General features: G+C 23.4%; 1 protein-coding gene across 2 annotated transcripts; it reads left to right on the top strand.

The window, feature by feature from the left end:
• The first annotated feature begins 1,263 nt into the window (after nt 1-1,263).
• On the top strand, nt 1,264-26,103 carry LOC145837894 (protein spinster homolog 3-like). Of its 2 annotated transcripts, XR_014370020.1 has the most exons (14): nt 1,264-1,339; nt 6,824-6,977; nt 8,252-8,370; nt 17,821-18,026; nt 19,162-19,313; nt 19,470-19,536; nt 19,726-19,892; nt 20,131-20,280; nt 21,062-21,186; nt 21,581-21,717; nt 21,986-22,084; nt 22,375-22,546; nt 24,477-25,021; nt 25,415-26,103. XR_014370020.1 is itself a non-coding variant. In XM_082945379.1 (13 exons), the coding sequence occupies exons 1-13, from the start codon at nt 1,273-1,275 to the stop codon at nt 25,519-25,521; spliced, it is 1,722 nt and encodes a 573-aa protein (XP_082801505.1). In that variant the 5' UTR covers nt 1,264-1,272; the 3' UTR covers nt 25,522-26,103. The 2 variants fall into 2 exon arrangements, 1 of the variants encoding a protein (XP_082801505.1); XM_082945379.1 differs by lacking the exon at nt 24,477-25,021.

The raw sequence follows: 26,103 nt of genomic DNA on the forward strand, positions 1-26,103 counted from the left end.
ACAACAAGGTAATGTTTTACAAAAAAGAAAAAAAGTTTAAGTTATAAATTATCAGCAGTTCAAATAAAATATTATAAAAATCTGAAACTAAAAGAAATTATTGAAGGTTGGATTTTAGGCATTTTACTTTTTATTTTCCATTATGCAATTATAAATTTACATAAAAAGAAAAACTAATGTTAACTTTCATATAAATTTTAAAAGACAAATACAAAGAATTCAGTTAAGTCCTACAAATTCTGAAATACTTCACAACACTTTTAACTTTTAATATTATAAATTATATATTTTATTGTTGTTTATGTCTGCTTTTAAATTATCCCCATTAGATAAAAATATTAAAAATTGTGTTGTCTTTAAAACTTTAAAGTTTATTTAATTAGTTGGTAATGTTTTGCCACATATTTATAAAAAATCAGAAAAATAGTTTATTTTCTAAAAAATGGTCAGAAAAGAAACATTTCTTGAACAAATGGCAAACATTTTCAAAATACTAGGTATTTCATTACTTAAAATGTAACTTATAGTTGTTTTTTGTATAAATGTTATGTAAAAAATAAATTATATTTAATTATTTTTAGATAACATTTTAGTATAATTCCTTTTTTTAATTATAAAAGTTGAAAGTTGCAGATTAAAACCCAGTGGTTGACACATATTGTTTTTATTCCAAAGATTTGTGCAAATTATAGTTTATACTTTTGTTTTGTGCATAAAACAATAATACAAAACAAAAATGTTTTATTTATTGTTCATTGTATTTGTTTGTCTTATTCTTTAGTGAAATTTGTTGTTAAGTTATTAAGCTTTGTGTTCTATACTAATAGCATTAAATTTGGTTGTTTAAAAACTAATCCAAGTTAATCATAATACTTATCTATTTTGAATTTAATTAATATAGAAACATTTTTAAATAGTTTACAACATTGAGAATTTCACTTTAGTTTACAACAGCTCATTTTGGCATAATAGTTTACATTATTAAAAAATATTTTTCTTATTTTTGTTTTAAGAATAAAGTGCATTTAAAATAACATTGAGAATTTTACTTAGATACATATTTTAGAAATTTATGTACAATTTAATGTGAAATCTTAATTCTACTGTTATTACAAATCAAATTTTTTTAATTTTCAATTTTTTAAAACTTTTTTATGGAAAGAATCCTAATAAATAATTAAAAATAACTTGAAAAAAAAAACACACTACCACTCTAATTATTTGGTTATAATTTATACTATTTGTAATTTTTTTCACAGCATATTTAGTAAAATGGATTCACTTCTCAGGAATAGTTCTTCAGATGATACAGACCCTGGCTTGGCTGAAAGTTCTAGAGGTTTAAATTGATTATCATTTATCACTTCAATGGTGTTATTTAAGTAATTTTTATTAACATTTTATGTTTAAAAACAACTCTCATTGTTTGTTTAAAATTGATAAGATATTATTAAAGTCTCTAAAAATATGCATCTATTTTGATTGTTTAAGATTTTAAAAATGTGTTTTTAAAATATTTTTTTATGGTAGAATATTTGCATAGTGTAAAAACTTAGAGAAAGCTTAAATAAAACAATTGCTTTGTCAATATTTAAAGTTTTTAAAAGTATTTATCTTAAACTATTTTATATGGTAATCAACATTTTGATGGTTTGTAAAAATTAGAAAAACTTGTTATAAGTCTAAAAAAAGTATTAATTAGTATAACTTCATTCAAAGCTTAGTATTGCTTTTAAATAATGATAGCAGTAAAATCAATTTAGTAAAATATTTACATATAATATATTAATTAACTACTTTATATTTGTTGTACTTATAGAAACATTTAATGTAATTGTAATGTAAAGTACTTGTAACTTTATCCTGTTGGTTGACTTTTCAAATTTGATTGCATTTCAACATAGACTATTTGTGGTTTTTTCTTTTGTATTTGATTCAAAACAGAATATTAAAAGGCATATAAATACAAACTGTATTCTGAGGTTAGGCTTAAGTGTGTTAATGTCTTTTTATAAGTGTAACAAATGTCTTGTAATCTACCTTGCTTTATCGCACATTAAGTCAAGTTTTATTCAACCACAAATTATGTATCAACTGTCATTTTAATGTTTTCAATCAAAGCAAAACTTTGGTCTTTTGAATTGTAGTATTTTTACAAAAAGTAAACTTTGTCAAATTTAAGGCAACTTTGTCAAATTTTATACTTGTAAAGCTAGGTGACAATTTAGGTTGTTTTAAGTTTAGTTGAAATGTTTACAAGTTTTAAAAAGCTTAAAAAAGGTTTAAACAACTATTTATTTTCGTTTGGTTCTTTTTGATAATATTAAAGTTGTATATTGTCATAATATTATTATCTAAAAAACTATCTTTTATATAATTTTTTTCTGTTGAAGCAAGGTGACTGATAAATATTCAGTTTGATTGTTTTTATTTGTCATCATAAAGAGTACACTTGCAAACAGCAATTTAACTTGGTGTGAAATTTATCACCAAGCATAAAATTACCTGACGCGCCACTAATAAAGCTGGCAGTTCACAAAGTCAATAAAGCTGATCTCCTTATCTACTTATCTGCCTGCCTTGCGTACTTTTTTATTACCTGACGTTCACAGGTTAATTTTATCTTCATTGCAATCAGCACCATGTATGTAAACGTGTTATTTTTCAGTAAATTTCAGCAATAAAAATAAAATTTTAAGTGTTAACATTTTGACCCATAAAATTCCTAAGATAGACATGTCAATTTTACTAGCTTTAACACTTTAAAAAACTTATAAATATTTATTGCAATTTTTATTGGATTTTTGTGTTTTTATCACCTTTCAAGCATCTTATCCTTAAAATGTACAATTAAAACATTTTAAAAAACATAACACAACTTGAAAAGTCTTATGACTAATAAAAATTATTAGCCATGACATTTAAAATTTTAAACTACGAAGGCTAACATTTAAGCAACTTATTTTTTATTAAGTCTTTTATTTGTTTGCTTTTAGCACCTCATAAAATCCTTATCTTCAAACATTTCCCAAAATTTTCCACACAAAAGTAAACTTTTGTCGTCGTAAAATCCAACCAATAGGATTCAAGAAGCTTTTTCGAAATTAATGGCGCACAAATGTTGTTTGCTTACGTTACTGGAAACTTTCCCTTGACATTTAAAAATCATTAATTATTCACAATTACCTGGCTATTTTCAGATTTCACATGCTAATGCCTTCAATTTGTTAACTTTATGGGAATTGTGCTTCTTAATATATACTTTTTGTTTAGTGTAAACATGAAATTAGTCATAAAAAGTCTCCATACCATTTAAAAGAAAATTTTTCACACAAAAATAACTCAATTTTTTTAAAATTGCTTGATACCAAAATAATATAAAGTTTTTAGAGTTTCATTCTTAATATACTTCTTTATTTTGTGTAACATAAAGTTTACTCATGTTAGTTGAAACTATAATTGAAAATAAGAGTTTTCTTGTCAAAAAAAAATATTTAATAACTTTTTTTTTATAACAAACATAAAGTTATAGGTTTTTTTTTGAATATATTTTTGTATTTTGTGTAAACTCTAAATTAGTCATGCAAATTCTATTTAATATAAATTCATTATCACATAAAAATATTATTACTTTTCTTTCAAAAGAGTTGCTTAACTTTCTCAAAGGCCAAAGATTTACGGATATTTACAAAAGTAACCTTGAAAAGCAGAGAAATTCATTTATGTAACCTTAAAAATTCTTTTTGAATATTTTCCTTACAAATTCAAAATACAAGCTGTTATTTAAACAAGTTTCTCAAATGTTACTTCATGTACTCACCAGGAAATGACTTAATTTAAAAGATAATTAAGCTTTCTGTTAGTAAGTGTTTTGCAAATAAATGTAAACAACTACTTGATAAAACTTTATTGTTGTTATTTTCGTGTTGATTAGTAAAACATGCATAAAAGTGTGTTTTATGTTATGAATAATTACAAACAATGTTTTGGTGTATGTTGTTTTGTTTTTTATTAAATAAACAAAATTGATTTAGTTTTATGTGTTTTAAAAACATTTTATTAAGATGTGATTGAACAATATTTTTAAGGCTTGTACAAAGTTTTACAACAAAAATAAAAACAATAATATTTTAATTTCCGTGAACAGTAAGCATAACTTGTACTAAATAATAAAATGTCTTTTGATACTTTATTGTTGAGAAGTCAACAATTTCTTTCAATGTTTATTTTATTTTTTTCAATGTTTATTTTATTCAACCATAAGCTCCAAGCGAAATATTTTCCATCAATTAGACAACTGTTTATGCTCTCAAAGTAGCCGAAAGTTTTCCACACAAAATGGCCTGATAAACGCCCACTTGACCAACAGTAAACTTTCGCTCGCTTACATACTTTATTAACCTCTCACGCCACTATCGAACAAACGCTTCTGATTGGCTTATCAAGCCACGCGCTCAAAACACAAAGCCGGTTTTTGAAAGTTTGAAATACACGCACTAGTTTCCGCTTTGACAATTTTTCAATTTTCGAGCTTTTTTTTCTTTTGTGCTACCTTTTTGACTTGTTAGATTAACCAGATTTCATGCAGTTTAGCCCACGGCTTCTGATTAAATCTAGTTTTAAAAAGTTTGTTTTATGAAATTGTCAAATTTAAAAACGTCTTGTCAAAACATTTATGTTTTTTCTCTCACTAGCCTTTGTTGCTGCTTATTGCCTTTTGTTACTCATGTTTTTGTAAAAACTTTACTAAAGTTGTTTGCCTTTTGTACATTCAAATTTTACAGATAATCTTTTTATGAGTTTTACAATAACAACGTTTTGAGTTATAAAAATAAACTTACGGATTAAACAGTTAAAAGTTTTTATTTACATTTCCATGTCAATTTATATTAACTGTTATAGAGTATATATTATGAAGTTAAACTTATCTAAAGTTTAAGTAGTTTTTTCTTTACAAATATTTTTTAGCTATTTCGATTATGTCTAATTTAAAAGCATAAAAAACTACTTTAAACCAGTATTTTTATCCATAACACCTTAAAAAAGTTTAACATGAGTTTAGTTAATCAAACTAATAAACAAAGCTATTTAGAATTGTAACCGAAGGATTTTTTACAAAACTTGACAAGTGTTTTAAAAGTTTTACATTTAGTTATTCCCATCAAGTCTTAAAATTTTTATGATTTTTATAGTGTTTTGTTATCACATTTGAATGGGTTTAATATACAAAGTAGTGGCAAATATTAAAAATATAGAAGGTCATTAATGTGAAATTCTTTCTATGTGGTGTCATTACGTAAAGAAATAATTTGCAGCATTGAGCATAGGAGGGATTTGAATGCAATCAGTTCAAGTTTGCTGTAAAGTCCCTGTATAATTATTTTATAAATATAAACTATATACTGTCAAAATTTTAATTTAACCAATTAAAGGGCTCTAATATTGTTTGCAGTTATTGTATTGTAAATCCACTTTAACTTGTGTAATATATTTATAGTTATAAACTTGAAGTGTGAAAATTTTACTAATCACATAAGTACATATGGTTTTTTTTTAAAATTGATAAGTTGATTGAATTAGCATGGTTTTACTAAAATTCAAGTACAAATTATTAAAACTATCATTTATGTCATTGTTTGATTTTAACATTTATAATAAGATTAAATTTGCTAGGTGTTGATATACGTTTGACATAAAAGTTGTTTTTTAAATTAAAATAATATATTTTTAAGACTTAGATAGTTTTATAAAAATTAACTATTAAAAAATTTAATTAAAGTACTATGAGGTTAATAATTGAAATAAAGTTCTGACAGTCTAAATAAAATATTAAAAAAAATTATTAATTTGTATGACTTTAATATCAATTTATAAAAGATTTTATAAATATATGTGAATGTTTTATTTTGTTTAAAAAAAAGTTTTACAAGTATAATATTGTTATCTTAGAAATTTAAATAAAACTCTGACAACTTAATTTAGTTATTTTAAGAACTATTAGATAGTTTTTACCTTACAAACGAGTTTTACAAGTAAAACATTATCATCTTATAAATTAAAAGTAAATATTTGATCTGCACTTAAAACTGTCATTTTGTGTCTACAAGACCCGACTATATTTGCACAGCAAATTACAAGAATTATATATATTTTAAATTTACATCAAATTTTTAGAATTGCGTTCAAGTGACAATAAAACGTAAAGCAAACTTGCAATTCAAGTTTTGTCTATTAATAGTAAAAACCAATTAAAAGGTGGTCAAAATCTTAATCGGATAAAAGTGTAAACTTTTCTGAGAATAATAAATATATTAAATATAAATTAGTGTTATATCTCAAGGCCATGTTGTTATTGTGTATATTTAAGTATGTTTTAAGTTCAGACAAGTTGTCTTATGATAATTTTTTTGTTTGTAAACCCAGTTTTTTTGCTTTATTTATGTTTTATTATTAACTTAAGAAATGTGACACTTAAATATTTTGTTTATTGACTTTTCTGTTACTTCTCTAATTTTATTTCTCCATATTTTATTAAGTAAAAGTTCAACGCTGCCAAAAGACGTATTTAAAGAAAAGTTTAATGCTTAATAACTCTTAATTATTTTATTTTGTTTAACACATGAGTGCATATTAACACTGTTTTATTTTTTATTAACTGTCTTAATTTTTACTTAAACCCACAAAACTTCTAATAGTTCAAAAAAACTTTTATTAAAAATTTATTTTTGAAAAAGTTATAACTATCTAACATAGAAGTTAAACTATTTTACCAAACAATTTATTTTTATTTATTATTTATTTTGTTTTCATTATTTTTCATCAGAACTTCTCCCAAAAGCCACTGGCAACCGCCTTTCTCCCCAGAAGCAACCAAATTCAGGTTCAGGGTTGAAAAACGAGGAGGTTTGGAAGAAGCAGGATGAAAAAGCAGGTTTCGTCACCGATGACACCAACTCTTCCACCACTTACAACAGAAGGTTTGCGAGAAAATTTGGAACATTAATTAAACTTTATTATAAAGTTTTGTACATGTTAAATAAAAATACAGAGTAAATTGAATAACAAGAAAAATTAGGCTTATTAGTTAGAAAGTTGTTGAATGATCATCTACCTTTACAATTGGGGGTTGAAAAGTAAAATTAAGCTCACAATGGTATTGAAAAACTGTTTAGATATAATGATACTGATAATAAGAAAGTTAAGAGGTTTAAATAGACAAAATGAACTAAAATAGGTAGTTTTTGATTTAAATTTTGCTGCTTAATAACCAGATCATCTGTTTGCAACATTTGCAATATATGCAGTTACTAATACATTTTAAACCAATTTCAAGTATTAATAAAAAAACTTGTAATGACAAATTAAATTTCATTAAATCCATTGCAAATCTACTTACGTGCATTAATTTGTTTATTTTAGATCTAAACAGGTATATTAGCAACCATAATTTGCATAATCTCATAAAACAACATTAAATCATATCTTACTACGATGTTTGATTTCAGTAAATTGTATACTACTACATTTTTACTTGGTATAGATTAGAATTATTAAATTAATTTTGTCTGAAACCAGCTTTGATGTGTTGTTAGTATTGTAAATATTAGTTTGTAATCCTGTTTAAAATACACTTATCAAAAATGTGGGTTTTGTTATACTTTTGGTTTCGTAAAATCTTCAAAGAAAATTAAAATCACAGTTTACATTATTTATCTTTATTAAAGATCAAAGAAGCTAAACTTAACCTCAGTTAACTCTATTAAAACCACTTAAAAGATTTATTAAACATTTAAAGTGGTAAAATATTTTTTTAAGATATTTAATCTTTTACCAAAACTCAACTTAAGCAAGACAAATTAAATAAATTATAAAAGTTTTAAAATAAACTAATATTATGATTAAATTTAAAAGTCACTGATTTGGTCTTTAAACAAAAATAGATGTCCTTGATTGCATATTTCGAACTTGGTAGAATTTGGAATTTATTTTATAAACTAATAAGTATTTACTTTGAAATATATGTGACACTAAATCAAATGTAATAAGATAATTTGGTAATTTTATTAAATCTATATCCAATTAAATTTAAACAGTTAATAATTTGGTATTGTGAATAATGTTTAATAAAAGAATAACTAAAAGTAGTAGCATGAATTAAGCTATTCCATCTTCCATTCAGCTTATAAAATATTTTTTTTGCAAAAGTTGATAAAATAGCAATAGTATACTGTTTCAACAAATCTTTTAACAGGGACAGTGACGTCATAATAAAAGAAATAGGACATATTTCGGAAGGGAGAAAGTACGCGGCAGTCGTCATATTGTTTCTCATCAATCTGCTCAACTACATGGATCGTTACACCATCGCAGGTCAGTTGATAATTTATATTGTATTTCACAGGAACTTTTTGTTATGATATTTCACAGGAACTTTTTGTTATGATGCATAAACAGTATATCATATGAGTCACTGCTGTTTGAAAATAAATGATATTGTTATGTTAAAAAAAAAATTAAGCTGATTTTTTAAAATTAAGGGATAGATTATTCGAAGTAAAATTTGAATTGCTGCCATAGTTTGCAGAATTTATCAGAATTTTTTCACCGAGAAGTTTTGATCTCCGAGGGTCACATAAAGATTGAAAGTAAATAAAAACAAAATGGTTTAAACATTTTCATTAATTGATATAACATTATTAAAATAACTTCTGAAGGCAACCAGTTATAAAAAATATACTTAAATTTTTGTTTGTGCTGTTGACTTGTACTTACTAGAAAAAGTTTTGTAGTTTGTTATGGGCGTAACATTTACAATTGTTTTCTGAATATACTTTTAGGTGTACGTTAGCTTTTATTACTTAAGCAAGATATATTAAGTGCAATCTTGTTTGTTTGGGTAAATTAAAGGTATAGAGAACTGTTTTTTACTAAAATGGTTCATGCAAAATCGTACTGAGGAGTTTTTGTTGGACATGACATTTATTAGCTTTACATTTAATATATATATGTTTGTAATATATATAACTTCAATAAAAAAATGAATAAGCTATGATACAGTTGCTAAATTAGTTGTTTGTTAAAAAAACTGTTACTGCCCACATACTATACGTATTAAAGCAGTTAGTAAGTTTTTAAAAACAAATACAAGTGCTAATTGCTAAATTCACTAATTTGTTTTGCACCTAATAGCGAAAAACATAATGTTTTTCAAATTATGATTAATTATATATTTACAAAAATATATTTTAATGACTTCTGTCACTACAGTGAAAATATGCCATATAATAATACCAGATCATTTTACAACATAATAAGTGGGGAAATGACATTTTAATTGTATAGGATCTACAATCAATTAAAAAAATATTATGTTTTGTCATTTCCAATACATTAAACAGTTTGCTTTTTAATACGATTTTAATCGCTCTGGTCTGAAAATAATCATAAATTGACAACTCATTTTACAGTTAGAAGTTTAGTATAACTTTTTTTTTGGTTTATTCTAAATAAAAGAATACAAGTTTACCACAAAATGATTATAATAGAATTATATTTTGTCCACTAATCTTTAAAACGAATAAAACCCAATAATCCTTAAATAATGGTTTAGATTATTTCTTACGTTTAAAACGACCAATAATTTTCTTAGAATTTTATTTTTTTATAATTTTATCTCAATGATTAGTTTTAAATCTCCCAACAATAATAACTGTAGGTCTGTAAGTTTTAAAACAACTTTTTACTTTGTATATCTACTGAAATAATGTTCTAACTAGGATTTTATTTGAAATGTAACTTTAACTATCGAATTAAAAAAGTTGTATTAGAAGTTTATGTATATTTTATAACTAGCAATAATTTTTATTATTGACAAAAGTCTCTCAATAAAATGCATATTTAAAGTTTTTTTTCTTGTAAGAAATAAACCTGTATTTAAAAAGTTATTACTTTATTTTTCACCTACTGACATTATGTATAATCGAATGGTTTCCACACATGAAAAGTATTTAAATCGTCGGCATTAAAAGGATTAGGATTATTTGCGTCAATAATTAACAACCATATAAAAGGATTATGATGTATTCTAATCACATACACTCTGAAAAAACACATTGCATTTTCAAGTGCAAAATATTTAAATAAGTTTTTTGCTGCTTTTATTTAAATTTGTAAAATAACTACATAAAGTATAATATAATCTTATCAAGTTACGTTAATTTAAACTAAAATAAAGTTTTGTCTTAACAGAAGTATATGTAATAGTTTTACTCTAGTTATTATTTTAAATGAATCTCAAAAAACTGCTTTTATTTAAAAGTATTGAGATAAAATAAATGCACATAATGTAATTATAGTACTAATCCTAAACTAATAAATAATAAGCTTTATTATCAGTGTACATCTGATATAAAGAAATATAAAGTAGTAACTTAAATTAATTGGTTATTTCATTTAGTTTTTTTTAGATGTTTTATAATTTACATAACCTAACTCTATTTTATATTCCAAATATGTTATTATCTAAGTTTAACCTGATTATTTTATCAATTAAAACTTAGTTTGACATTATAGTTTATCAATAATTTCATTAGAAATAAATGTAAATGTATTAGGTAATTTGTGTATTAAGATTATGTACATATTTAATCTACCACTTTTTTATATATTAAACCTCAAAAGTACTTTGATATCATTGTAATCTGTATTTTATTTTATTAAATTTTTATTTATCTTTTACTACATCTTAAATTTCCTACTTATTTATAGCATAAAGCTTTGTACAACAAAAATATATTAAAACACAGCTAAATGTGTTCGTTTTTATGAATTTTTTACTAATAAGTATTTTAAAAACTTAGAAAATAATTAAGTATTTACTACTTAAATAAATACTTTAAGAAAAAGCAGTTAAATATATTAAATCACATTTTACAAAATACTTAATAAGTTTTTCCAAATATTTTAGTTGTTATATTGACAAATAGCAAAATAAATCGGAAACTAAGTTTGTACATGAAAATAGTCGCGAATTACATTTATAAGTAGGAGAAATGAAAAGAGAGTATATGAAAGCATGCTAAAATCATGATATACTTCTTAACACGTATCATACGGCTGTATTTCAAAACATTTATGACCTCTTCAAATAACCTGTTTAAATGACCTAGACAGAAAGTATTCTATTACATGAAAACTTTATTTAAGTAAACAATATTAAATTTTTTTAAAACTAGTTAGTTTTTTTATTCTTTTTTGAAAAACAAAATTTTATAATTTTTATTTAGTATAAAACGCATAAGACTTTGTTTTATAAAGTATGTTTTTTTTTTACTAATTTTAAATTTAAAAAACTAAAATAAATTTTGCACTTTTTTAAAAACTATTTAAAAAAACATGTTTACAGTAATTAAGTTTTTTAAATTTTGTTTTTCAACCTGTTTATTGACCTTTATAAATAAAAAAACAAAACTTTTTTCACTAAATTTATGTTTCAATAACAAAATATGCCATGATTTTTCAAACTACAAGTTTACAATATAAGGCTTTGTAAAAGCACAATTTCAAAGAGACCTATTTTATAAAAGCTTATACATACTTAACTTGACTGATTTATATTGAAACTGTTTATACTTCAAAGCTACTGTGCAATTTATTTTATCTTTATAATCATTTGAAAGCAAGTTTAAAAGTCTCTTTTTCAAAACAGTTTTATGTAAACATGAAAGCTTATACGAAGCAATTTGCTAAATTACTTCATATCGCAGAAATTATCTCATATTTTGTACTTTTGTTTACTAAACATTGGCGTATTTTGTATAGATTTGTTGAAAATTATTTATATATACGTGACAAAATAATACAGGTATTATTTGTTAACAATTTCATGCATTTGAAATAAAATTGTTTCGTAACTTATGACATAATGCAAAAATACCGGAATTTTAAACGTTATAAATTGATGTTTTATCGTAATAAATCAAAAAAGAACTTTATTTTGACTTCAAAATGATTTTACAGTTACATAATGATAATAAAAAATTATAATTAATGGTTAATAGTTTTATTCAATAGGTTACTATTAAAGTTTTTTTTAAATGTGCTTATGAGCTACAACATAAAAAAGGTTAAATATCAATAAATTTTCTTTATTCATAGAAAAAACTTATGTATCTGTTTTATTTTTATGTTTAATACTTATATTTTATATGGTTTGTTTCGTAATAGGTACACGATTTAAACGTTAAAACATTAAGACAAATTGATAAAAACCGTAAAAAGTTTTACCACTACATCTCCTGTTACTTAACTTAAAATAAAGTTTTAAATGTTTTCTTTAAGTATTTAAGATGTATTGGTGTTAATTGTAAATTTAGTGTAAGTAAAATAAAATTTTTAAGGCCCCTAACATTTACAACCATAAACATGACTTTAAACATTTCCTATATAAGTTATTTATTTCACATAAAATTTTTTAATTAACTATCAATTTTTGTATGCAGTTGTACACAACTGTTATATAATTCAGTAATAGTTCATAAAAACTATTTAAGGAATTAAATACAAAGTTACACATAATTATATTTTATGCAAGGTATTTTAATTGTGTTCATGCCTAAAATTCTAAGTTACTGTAAAAACAAGAATGTTCAAAATTTTCTCCTAAAATCTATAAATTTATGGCTTTTTAGCCACGATTTTTTTTCTTCAGAATTGAAATGTAACAATATAAAGAGCTATAGTAAATATTAAAACTACTTTAAAAATATTAGTTTAATTGACCACTTAAGTGTTTTGGTTTAATTCTTAAAATTTTAGATTTGTCCATTTTTTTTAAATTGTGAAACTGTTGATTTTATTAAGTTATTAATGAAACTATAATTTTAAAACTTTTTAAAGCTAAAATTTTAATGATAAGTACTTAAAAAATTGTATGATTTGTGTAAATCAACTATTAATAAGTTTTGCCAGTTTAATTTTGGCCATACCGTTTCTTAAACATATACGTTGTGAAAGTTAAAGTAATAAAGCGTATAAAAGTTTAATTTAATTAATTTTGTTTATTTTTAAACTACATACAGTGGTTTTATTTTCTTATGATGAAATAAATTTGAATATAAGATTTTTTACTTAAACCATAGTAATTTATTATCGTTAAAATTGAGTAATCCTATTAATTTGTCGTGCGATATTTGCAAAATAAATCAATAATTTTATTTTTATTAGTTATATCTCCTCAAAATAGTAATAACGTTATAAATATAAGCAAACGTTGAAGTAAATTAGTTTTGAATGATGAACTTTAATAAAATGGCATTTAAAATAATATTAATAATAAAATAAACTTGGTATAATCAGTTTTTTAACGAGAACCAAGAAATTATTGTTTTTATAGCAAATTTAGGCCATAAGCCAAAACATATATGTGGTTAAGTAATCTATTCAGAATTTTATATTAAGTTTAAATTTATTTATAATTGATTACTTTGTTTTATTAGACTGTGATTACAGAATAAAAAATTCATGAATGTAAATGTTTTACAAGTAAATTAAATCATACGACTTCATTAAAACATAAGGAAATAAATGTATTTCTATTTCAAATGTTTTGCTTTACTTTATAGCTGTATCAAAATAATTTGTTAATTTTGTACTTAGCTTACTGGTTATAAGGATATCCTTGTAGAAAAAAAGCTCTAAAACAAAAATTTTTGTATCTTTTTTCTAACTTAATAAATATCACAAATAAATTTCTAAAAGATTATTGTATTTTAATTCCTTAAATTAAATAGTCTTGTAGTTTTATTAAGTAAATCAAGACTATTTGTTTTAAACTAGTTTTATGAAAAACAAACTAAAACTTTACATAAACCTAATTACCTACATAAATTTAAAGTATTTACAAAATCAGGCCATTGCTTAAATTATGTCATAAATTACAAAACAATTTTATTTCAAATGCATGAAATTTTTAACAAATAATACCTGTATTATTATTTTGTCACGGATATATAAATAATTTTCAACAAATTTGTACAAAATACACCAATGCTTCGTAAACAAAAGTACAAAATATGAGATAATTTCTGTGATATGAAGTAATTTAGCAAATTGCTTGTTATAAGCTTTCATGTTTACATAAAACTGTTTTGAAAAGGAAACTTTTAAACTTGCTTTCAAATGATTATAAAGATAAAATAAATTGCACAGTAGCTTTGAAGTTTAAATGCTTTGTTTTATCCTTAGCTGTATAAACAAAACCTTTCAAGTATTGACAACTTCAAAAAATATAATTTTCTTCTATTTTTGGCATTTAAGTATTGATAGTGCATAAAAAATATTGGATTAAAATTATTAAGCGTTATAAATTTTATTTTTTTTTTACTTTGAACATAGTTTAAAAAGTTTTATTTTTAAAAATTGTAAATTTGCTATTAAACTGTTTATAACTTACCGAAAAAAGGTTTCTCATTGTTTTTAGGTCGAACTAATTAATCATATTTTCAATGATTTAAATTATTTGGTTCGGGTTTTTAATTTATAAAAAAAGATATATACTGTAAAAATCACTTTAATTAAGATCACTTATACTTAATATTTATTGAGTTAAAAAGGATTTTATATTTTTTTTGTGCTATAAAATAGTCTAAGAATATATTTAATGTTTTTTACATAAAAACTGAAAAAGTAATTTTAAACTACTTATTTTTTGTTTTTGCCCTAATAACCTTTATAAATGTTATATGTGCAAGTTTATTAAATTATGATTTAAACATTTTATCATTACGATCTTACTTACATAATATCTGTTATAGAATACTTTAGATAATATTGTTTCTTAGAAAATAATCATAACTTGTGTTTACGGTTTAATTAAAAAATCAATTTTTCAATCTTTAAGGTTTATCAAATTATTTAATCTCGACAAACTTTTGTTTATTATACAAACATAACCCTAAAAATTTAAACAAGTTTTTCAGTACACCTACAGTGTTTATTTTTGTTCATACCTTATATATTATTTTTAGGAACTTATTAATTATCTGCTAGTATATTTACAAAAAGTTTAATTATTTTCATGTTAGATTTCTTGTAAAAATAAAGTTTCAAATTGTTAACAGTAAATTTATGTGACAGTACTTTTAGATTTATTCTTAATCATGAGAACCAAAGTTTAAATAAAGTTCAAATGTAAAGATAAACAATTTATTTTTGATATATTGAGCGTCATACAATTTAATTTTGATAAATTAAACTCGTTAATACTCCCATATACTATAAAGTATATTTTGTGTTGTATTTAGTTTTCCAAGGAAGTTGATTTTACTGATCACCTTTAAACTGTTTGTAAATAAATAAATCAAATATTTGATTTTGTAACTTTTTATTTCTCCTTCTGTTTGAAGTCTTAAGAAATCGTTTTAATACGAACTAACTACGCAAATATAAATGTAGTTGCTATTTACTTGAACTGTTTCTCCATTTGTTTACAAATTCAATAAAATTTATATAAAAATACAAATCTATACAGTTTTTATGGGTTTGTTATTGAAGCTAAACTTTTTATTCATATTTACTATTATAAACACTGAAAAGTATTAAGTTTTATTTGCAAAATAAACTTACTAAAACTTACTAAATAACTTACTAAAATATTAAGTTCACGATAGTAGGTTTATAAAATATAGACATATAATATTTTTATTTAAAACATATAATATTTTATTTATATTAAATATATATATTTTTATATTGCATATCGTTTCACAAGCAAATTCAGACCTTTTAAAAATATAGATTTAGTATTTTTGTGTTTATAAATTTGTAATATTTTTTGAAAGTTATTAATTTAAATTTCGCAATACAAATCTCTTACGCGGTCTGAAAGCTCGGGTTTTTTGGTTTTCAAATTCAGAAAAGCGTTTTGTTTCGAAAGATACTTCGAAAATATGAAATTTTAAATTTGCGGCATTTTAGCGTCAATTGCAGAATTTTGTTTTATGTAAAAAATAATTGTATGAATTTTGAAATTCATGAGTTAAATGTGGTTTGATTTTAATTTTTTTGCATAATATTAAACAGATGTAATTTATTTGTAGTTGTTTTTACTTGGCTTATTATCATTGCAATCTTAATTTCATTTGAAAGTTTGAGTAAAATGGCAAATTATTTTGAAAGTATTTTACATTTTCATAGAAGTTGTATAAAGTTGTTATAAACAGTTTTATTTAAACTTTAAAATATTATAAATATTAGTTCTAAACATTATATTTTATATTAAATGTTGTTTTTTGACTTTAACTTAAAAAAAAAAACAATTATAACAGTTGAAATTATTTAAACAGAAGTTTTACATCTACAAAGTTTATGTTATTAACTGAGAACGATAGTATTTAAAAACCTTGCTGCTAAATAATGTTATTAGAAAACCACGAATTAGTTATGCATAGCTAACACCTTACCTAATACTCAGATTAGTATGATTTAAATTCCTTTCTAATGCAAAAACAAAATGCTTTGAACATAAGTTGTGAAATTAACTTGAAAAAAGTGTTTTTAATTCAACTTTATTCAATATTTTTCAACAAAATAGTCAGCTAGGGTTATTATTTAAAATAGAAATAATTTTAAAATAAGACGGTTATTAAGCTGTCAATGTGTTTTTAATGTTTTAGCTTAAAAACTCCATGTATATATTGAAAACAAAAGTGATTAATTAAATATAAATTTAAAATGAACAAATGCTCAATTGGTAAAAAACAGGAAATACAATGATTTAGTATGTCTATATACATCAATTTTTACATTAAGTGTTTTTATTACTCAATAAAACGTACTAAAGTGTTTTATACACAACAATATTTATACATTAAGTGTTTTTTAATTTACTACAATGTTTTATATACAACAGTTTGTACGAATTTATAATCTATATTGGCATAACTCGCGGTCATATATAAAGCATTGTTAAGTATATTAATCTCAAGTTAATATAAATTGTATGATTTATAAGCTTCGTTATGTAAACTAGTGTTTAGATAAAAAATTCAATTAACTAAATAACTTCATATATATATTTTTATTTTTTTGAACATAATGTTTATGTTTAGAAGTTGTTTATATAATCTTTAATTTTTTTTTAACCAAAAAAAATCTTAATGTTTTGAAGTCAAAAAATAAAATGTTTCACAAAATATATTACAATTAGAAAAACCCTGTAGCATAAATTTATATCAAATAAAATACACAGACGAAATATGATATATCACCAAATAAAAACCATCATTTTATAACCAACCACGTATGATTGTTTACACATGATAATTAATCAGTTGATCAACTTGTTATATCAGCAACGTGGTACTAAGAACCCAGATGACATGTGAAAAGTTATTAAAGTAAACATTTGATTAGTTATCTTCTAATGCGGTTCTCTGTAGCGACTTTTGGTGGAGAATAATAATAAGATTGTAATATGATAAAATTTGGCAGTTTTAAAACTAAAGGTAGTTTAGTTAAAAGCAGTTTTATTAAAAAAGTGTCCTGATACAAATACAAACATACTTCGACGCATAAAATTAATTTAACAAATTTATTATTTATATTTAGGAGTCCTGATTCAAAAACATACATACTTCGATGTAGATAATTAGTTTAATAAATTTATTATTTATTTTCAGGTGTCCTGATACAAATACAAACATACTTCGATGTAGACAATTAGTTTAATAAGTTTATTGTTTAATTTTAGGTGTCCTGATTCAAAAACATACATACTTCGATGTAGATAATTAGTTTAATAAATTTATTATTTATTTTTAGGAGTCCTGATTCAAATACAGACATACTTCGATGTAGACAATGGCCAAGCGGGGTTACTTCAAACAATATTTTTAATTTCTTACATGATTACTGCGCCATTATTCGGCTACTTAGGTGATAGGTACAACAGAAAAATCATCTTGTTTTTCGGTATTTTGTTCTGGATCGGATCCACGTTGGCTGCTAGCTTCATTAATGATGGCAGTGTTAGTTGTTTTATAACTGTTTATTTAAACATATCTATAATGTCTCTACACTTTAAGCTTGGGGTTGCACGATTAGTTTTTATACTAAGAAAAACTGTAAGACAAACTTGTATAGACTCAACGAACAAACTTAACAATAAATTATTAGTAATTTTAACTCGTGTTTTAGCTAAAGACTGTTTGTGTTACTCTTTAAGCATAAAGCTATGTATGTACCCCTAAAGTATGTAAAGTGTCTAAAATTTTATGAACGTATTTTTAAATTGGCACCAATTGGCTTAAAACTCTAAGTAAGACGTAACTAATGGTAAGGTAAACCTTGTTTAAATTTCATAAAATAAATAATATTAAAAATAGTCAAACAGATGTTTTGGTTGTTCATGTTATTCAGAGCGCTTGTTGGAATTTAATAAAATAAATAATATTAAAAATATTAAAACAGATGTTTTGGTTGTTCATGTTATTCAGAGCTCTTGTTGGAATTTAATAAAATAAATAATATTAAAAATATTCAAACAGATGTTTTGGTTGTTCATGTTATTCAGAGCTCTTGTTGGAATTTAATAAAATAAATAATATTAAAAATATTCAAACAGATGTTTCGGTTGTTCATGTTATTCAGAGCGCTTGTTGGAATTTAATAAAATAAATAATATTAAAAATATTCAAACAGATGTTTCGGTTGTTCATGTTATTCAGAGCACTTGTTGGAATTTAATAAAATAAATAATATTAAAAATATTCAAACAGATGTTTTGGTTGTTCATGTTATTCAGAGCACTTGTTGGAATTTAATAAAATAAATAATATTAAAAATATTCAAACATATGTTTTGGTTGTTCATGTTATTCAGAGCGCTTGTTGGAATTTAATAAAATAAATAATATTAAAAATATTGAAACAGATGTTTTGGTTGTTCATGTTGTTCAGAGCGCTTGTAGGAATTTAATAAAATAAATAATATTAAAAATATTCAAACTGATGTTTTGGTTGTTCATGTTATTCAGAGCGCTTGTTGGAATTTAATAAAATAATTAATATTAAAAATATTCAAACAGATGTTTTGGTTGTTCATGTTATTCAGAGCGCTTGTTGGAATTTAATAAAATAATTAATATTAAAAATATTGAAACAGATGTTTTGGTTGTTCATGTTATTCAGAGCGCTTGTTGGAATTGGCGAAGCTTCTTACTCTACAATCGCTCCAACCATTATTTCTGATTTATTTGCTGGAAACAAAAGAACTTTTATGCTCGGCCTATTCTTTTTTGCCATACCAGTTGGAAGGTATAAGTTTCCTTTAAATATAAAAAAAACATAATTTCTATTGCATCTTATCAAAAAGTTTCTTTTAAAGATCTACTAAGACTAATTAAGTTCTTTATTCATATGTTAGACGAAATGGAGTAATTAATAAATAATTGTAATTTATTATTTTAACAGTGGATTGGGTTATGTCGCTGGAAGCGGTATGGAGAAAATATTTGGTAGCTGGCACTGGGCTCTTAGGGTTTGTTTTTTAATATATATATGTATATTATACTGTTATCTTCGTATATTTTTACTGCTAACGAAGCATCTTTTAAAAATTCATTCTTGAAAACATTGTGATCATTTGAAGATCTTTGAAACTATGATGTTTTAAATACTTATTATATATTACGTCACAGTTGTTTTATTATACACTATTACGTCACAGTTAACGCCAGCAGTGGGGTTCATAGTGGTCGTTGTGATGATGTTTGTGATTCCTGATGTGCCCAGGGGAGCGGCAGATAGCGACACCAATGTTGTTGTCAACCAATCAGAAACCAGATCTTCAGGTTTCAAGGGTTACATGGAAGATCTCGCTTATATTGCTAAAAAGTTTGTGGTTTTTATTAGTTTATGTATAAAATTTTAGCATTATTAGTATGTAATCAAAAGTGTTTCATTCAAAAATCAGTAACAGTTTTTAGAGCTTTAAAAAACTATAATTACTCTAAAAAAAATATTGAAATTTATAATTTTATATATTTTGTCAATCCTACTTACTAAGTTTAGCCATTAAATTTGGTTTAAATAAATCAGATATACTTATTATTATCTAAATTATTATCAACAGCAAATCATTCTGGCTAGTAACTTGGGGTCTGACGTTCATGGCCTTCGCTGCAGGTTCCTTGTCTTTCTGGGGTCCAAAATACGTTGCTTACGCCCTAATTGTCGCCGATAAACTCAACCCCTGTACCGGTAGTGCTTGTGAGTACAGCAGGTAAGATTTAAATAAATGTTTTTTACTATTATACTAATTAATATTGCTTGTTAATATAGCAGATTTGTTGTAATTAAATGTTTTTTATTATACTAATTAATAGTGGTTGTGAATATAGCAGATTTGTTGTAATTAAATGTTTTTTATTATACTAATTAATAGTGGTTGTGAATATAGCAGATTTGTTGTAATTAAATGTTTTTTATTATACTAATTAATAGTGGTTGTGAATATAGCAGATTTGTTGTAATTAAATGTTTTTTATTATACTAATTAATAGTGGTTGTGAATATAGCAGATTTGTTGTAATTAAATGTTTTTTATTATACTAATTAATAGTGGTTGTGAATATAGCAGATTTGTTGTAATTAAATGTTTTTTATTATACTAATTAATAGTGGTTGTGAATATAGCAGATTTGTTGTAATTAAATGTTTTTTATTATACTAATTAATAGTGGTTGTGAATATAGCAGATTTGTTGTAATTAAATGTTTTTTATTATACTAATTAGTAGTGGCTGTGAATATAGCAGATTTGTTGTAATTAAATGTTTTTTATTATACTAATCAGTAGTGGTTGTGAATATAGCAGTTTTGTTAAGTTATTATTTCTATTTCAAATTAGTCTTGGTTGAAGTACAAAATTGTCTATTTAAATGAAATAAATCACTTTAAAAGGTCACTACTTTATTAGAATTTGTTATATGTAGTGTTTTTAAAACATACTTTTCTTGGTATATTTTACAAGTTTAAAAGTAAATATATTATTATTATTAACAGCATTGGTTTCACATTCGGAATAATTATGTGCATCGGTGGTTTCGGAGGTGTCGTTGTTGGATTACTAGCTGCTAAAAAATATTCACAAAAAAGAAATGATTCAGACGCACTCATTTGTGCTGTAGGTTCGTATATTTATTATGTTTAATTATTTATTAAATATATATTATATATATTTATTATTTATCATTAAAAATGTTAACAAAACAAAATTATTTGTATGATTTATATCCATAGTAGGTAAACTATTTATACTTAAAATAAATGATTGTTTACTGTCCTATAAGTAAAATTTTATCTAAGTCATGATGAGTTAAAAGGGATAAGAGATAAATTGTATCCTTTTATTAGGTTTAAAGTAGCTAAACAAATCTGTAAGATTTAATTTTACTTTTTTATTGTTTTTTTTTTAGTTTTCACAAAAAAGTATGCTAGTTTTTTACCATAATTTTAGTTTTGTTATAGAAGCTGTACAAGTTATAAACATGTATCAAGCTACATATTAAAAATATCAAACAGGACTTCTTCTGAGCGGACCATGTTTACTGGCCTATCTCGAATTGTCTTCTAGTTACACAACTTTGAGTTGGTTAATGATTTTCTTCGGTAATCTTACAATGTGTTTTACATGGACCCCTTCTGCTGATATGACTTTGGTTAGTTGTTAATCATATTTATTCATTAGTTGGTAATCTACCAATACTTTTGCTGTTATGACTTTATTTAGTTAGTTTTAATTATTAGACTATTTAAAGTTTTACTATTGTGTAATTCTTACCAGTCATCTTATTATATAGTGTATTGCATAAGTATATACTTAACAGTTATAAAAATTAATAATTTCATTACATGTTTCACCCTAATAAAAATTCTACATTTTATTTGAATAATTAAAAAACCTATTGAAAAGTTGATAATTTTCAGTACATTATCCACCCCAATAGAAGGTCAACAGCTTACGCAGTTCAAATTTTAATTATGCATTTATTTGGAGATGCCGGAAGCCCTTATCTTATTGGAGTCGTTAGTTTTTGTTGCAAGAAATATCCATTAATATTTCGTAGTATAAACATCGCAGTGTTTTACATAACTAGTATAACTTGAAAACAATTGTAACACAATAAAAACACTGTTAATAGATTAAATTTTTATATATTAGAATATATAAGTAAAGCTGTAAAAGTACTGATGTATTTTAAGTTATAAATTTTATATAAGTACTTTTTCAACAAATGTTTTAGAATAACTTAAGGTAAAATTTACCAATCGTTATAAGTTATATGTATTTTTTTTAACTAGTTTTTTCTCCACAGATATCAGATTACTTGCAGCACGGGAAAGCAGATACGTATGTGACGAAATTTCTTGCATTAAAATATGCATTTTATATGACTCCATTTGCAGTCGTCATCGGCGGATCAATGTTTTTGTTCTCATCACTGTTTGTTGGCAAGGACAGAAAAAAAGTGCAAGATGCTCTTAAAGGTTTGTATTTGTTTTAGTATTAAAATATTAACTGAATGATACAAGCTTAGAGTATTTAAAATTAAAGTTTATTAATGAATTTTAAAGTGTTTTTACAGCTTTATATAAAAATTATAAAATAAGAAAAACATTTTTTCTAATAGTCTTTAAACTAATTAAATTAACACTAAAAGCAATAAACACAATATGTAATTAAATTAAAAATAACACCAAAAAAGCATGTTGATAATCTTTGGTGGCATGTTTTCATAAATTTATTTTCAATAAAACTTTTGTTTTCATAAATTTATTTTTTAATTAACAGCTGTTTAAGTGTTATCATTTAATATATAGATTTTAAGTAAAACTTATAAATTTGTGTTGCCTGTGTATTTTGTAAATACTATTTGTTTGAAATATTTTGTAAATATTATTTGTTTTTTTTTATATTTTGTATTATTTGTTTTAAATTCAGTTCTTTGTGCATTTATGTTTCTTTTCAGCATGAAAAATTCTTTTCTTTGCCATCAATTAACTATAAATAATAATAAAATTTATAAAACAATATTGAACATAACAAAAAATAAACTAAAAAAGGCTTGAAAATAATTTCAAACAGCTTTATTAGAGCTAAAAGCTTAAAAAAGCAATTAACAAGCTTAATTTATAATGCAAAAGTTATTTTTAAACAAAAATAGCTTTGTAATTGAAAAATGCCATTATTAAAAGTTTATCAGCAAAAAAATATCATAATGTCAAAATTATAAACTGATCTGATATTTGATATACTAATGATATCATTAAGACAAAAAATCTATGCAAAAGTTGAAATATATTAAGTTTCAAATTTTTCTAATTTTGCAAGAACTAATTTTTAAGGTAAATTATAAAAAATTATAAAAAAAAGTTTAAGTTAAACAAATGATTATTTAGTTACATAGGACTAAATAGAAAATAAGTTTTACAAGTTTCAATATTAAAGGTCAAACTAGTTTTATCAGATAACTTGAGGCTATCAGTTAATCCTTTTTGAAAAATTTAAATTACTTCATTTTACGTGTTAAGTATTAAATAGCTGCAAATTTTATACCAACAGTGTAAAAGTATTAACTTATTTCCTGTACTAAAATACTTAACTTTTTACACCTAGTATTTACAGATTTATAGCTAAAAGTTGATAACAATAGTTGAAAGTTCAATATATTTTTGTGGTTTTTATTTTATTATTCGTAATAGCTTCAACCAAACGTACTTAAGTGCAGTTTGTCAACAAAGTTAAACAAAAATATAAATACTTATGTACTTTGTTAACACTTAAAAAAAGCTTACCCAGAAAAAAAAAGTTATTGAATAAATTTTAAATTGTCTGAAAGTAAACAGTTTAATAAAAAATATAAGACAAAATACGTCATAAGTTATTTTTTCTAATACAGAACATTTAAATAATTAAATAGACCTTTACAAAGATTATTTCAATTTCAAACTAGCTAAATCATTAACTGAACAGTAAAATTTAGGTTAGTTTATAAACACTTTAAGAGCATAATTTAGGTGTGGTTATAAGCCATTTAAATTGTGGTACAAGTAGTAGTAACTTTTACAGGGACTGACTAATCTTAAAATACTTAAATTCGTATAGGGAGCTACTATACTACTGATTTAATTATTGAAAAAACAATTAGAGGCTTCTTCTTTACAAAAGGAGAAAAAATATACTTTTGATTATTTTAAAAGTTTGTGTGGCAAAATAGGACTCATTAAAAAACAAAAAGATTAGAGAGCTACTATGGCAGCTGCAATTAAAAAAAAAATCCAGCCTAGATTGAGATCTTTAGTTACAATTACAATAAATAAGCAATCAGAAATAAATAAAAAGAGAAACAAATGCACAAAGTACTGAGTTGGGACATTTAAAAAATTTTATTTGATTAAGATTAATAAATTAATCTAGGAATCTCAAAATTGAAAGATGTCGACGGAAAAGAAATGAAAACTTACAAAGTTTGCGAGAAAGAAACATTATGCTAATTGTGACGTCATAATTAACTGTTGAACACTGCCATTTGACAAAATATAAAATTTTGCTGCTCTATGTTAATGTTGTGTATTTTAGTAGCAGCTCTTGATCGTGTTTATTGCATAAAATTAAATGTTGTCTGTAAAACAAAAACATATAAAGTTTAGAAAAATTAGGTTATTGCAATGCACAAATTTATAATAAAATTTCAAAAAATACAAAAAAGCACAAGTTGTGTTAGAAAATAATTCATTAAAAATTAATTTAGATGTAAGTTATAGTTTTTTTATTCAAAAACACAAAATAAATACGTTACACATAACTTATTTGCGCTACTAAATAATATTCTAATGCACCGGTGAATATATAATATGCAATTTATGTTCATTTTTATTGTTCCCTTGTTCAAGTTTTTCCTTTATTTTTCTTTATTTATGACGTCACATAGCAAATAAAAGACCGAAAACTTTCTTTTCGAGGTAAACTTGGTTTAGTTATTGTTTTTTATGATAATATTTATACATCTAACTATCGTTGAATAAACAACCTGATAAAGTAGTTATAAGTAATTTAAACCAAGAAACTCTTTTATATTTATAACTCCATTCCATATGTATATGTGTCATGAAATATTATTATTTTTTTAACTTACTAAACTTTGTAAATATTTTTCTTTCTTTTTTTGTGCATTGGCTGCATGATGAATTAACTGTTAAATCTAACTTGAAATGCTAAATGTGATTGTTTGTATAATTTGTACTTTCATTTTTAATTTTATTTGTTGTCAATACTTTTCAACCTATAAGTCCTTTGTTGACTTTACACAAAATTTCAATAACTACAAAAAATTAAAACATTTTACAACTCTCCAGGGACGCCCAGTGGTAGTTCAACTTCTTCTTCAGACATCGAGCTGGCTTCTACGTCTCAATTATTACGTCATAACAATAAAGAATACATGCAAGTTACTACTAAGTAGATTGAATGATGTTTGTTGTAAGTAAAACTGAGAATGATTATTAAGAAGGGGAATTTTGAAACATTTTTGGTTTGTTTTTGAAAAAAGTATGTTTTGTTGTTACTGAGCCAGTAAGTTTTCTGAAGACATATTTGAAATTAAAGTAATCTATTTAGTCTTCATGAAGTTTTATTGGTGTGTTTTTTACGTTATTAAGTTTTTATGTAAATATGTTTATTATGTTAGCTTTTGTAAATATGTTTTGTTGTATCCTTGCTCTTTTGATAGAATTTATTTAAAAGATAGTTATGCATTTAAAAAAGAAACTGTAAATTTAAATTGTTATAAGTTTAATTAAAACGATACAATTGAATGTTTAATTAATGTAAATAATAAGATAAAATACTTTTGTTCTGTATCATTTAAAAAATATATGAAAGTTTATTTTTTTAGAATAATGTTTAACACATTGATAAATAAAAATGTGTATATAAATCTAACCCATTTTTTGATATTTTGTTGTATTTAAAAGGTTCTGTTCAAATTTATTTGATGAATTTATTTGTTTAGTTTCAATTCTTAGAAGACTCTGTAGCAAAATCG

The sequence above is a fragment of the Thalia democratica genome, chromosome 6 (genome assembly GCF_965202585.1).
Source record: "Thalia democratica chromosome 6, ktThaDemo2.hap1.1, whole genome shotgun sequence".
Lineage (NCBI taxonomy): Eukaryota > Metazoa > Chordata > Thaliacea > Salpida > Salpidae > Thalia > Thalia democratica.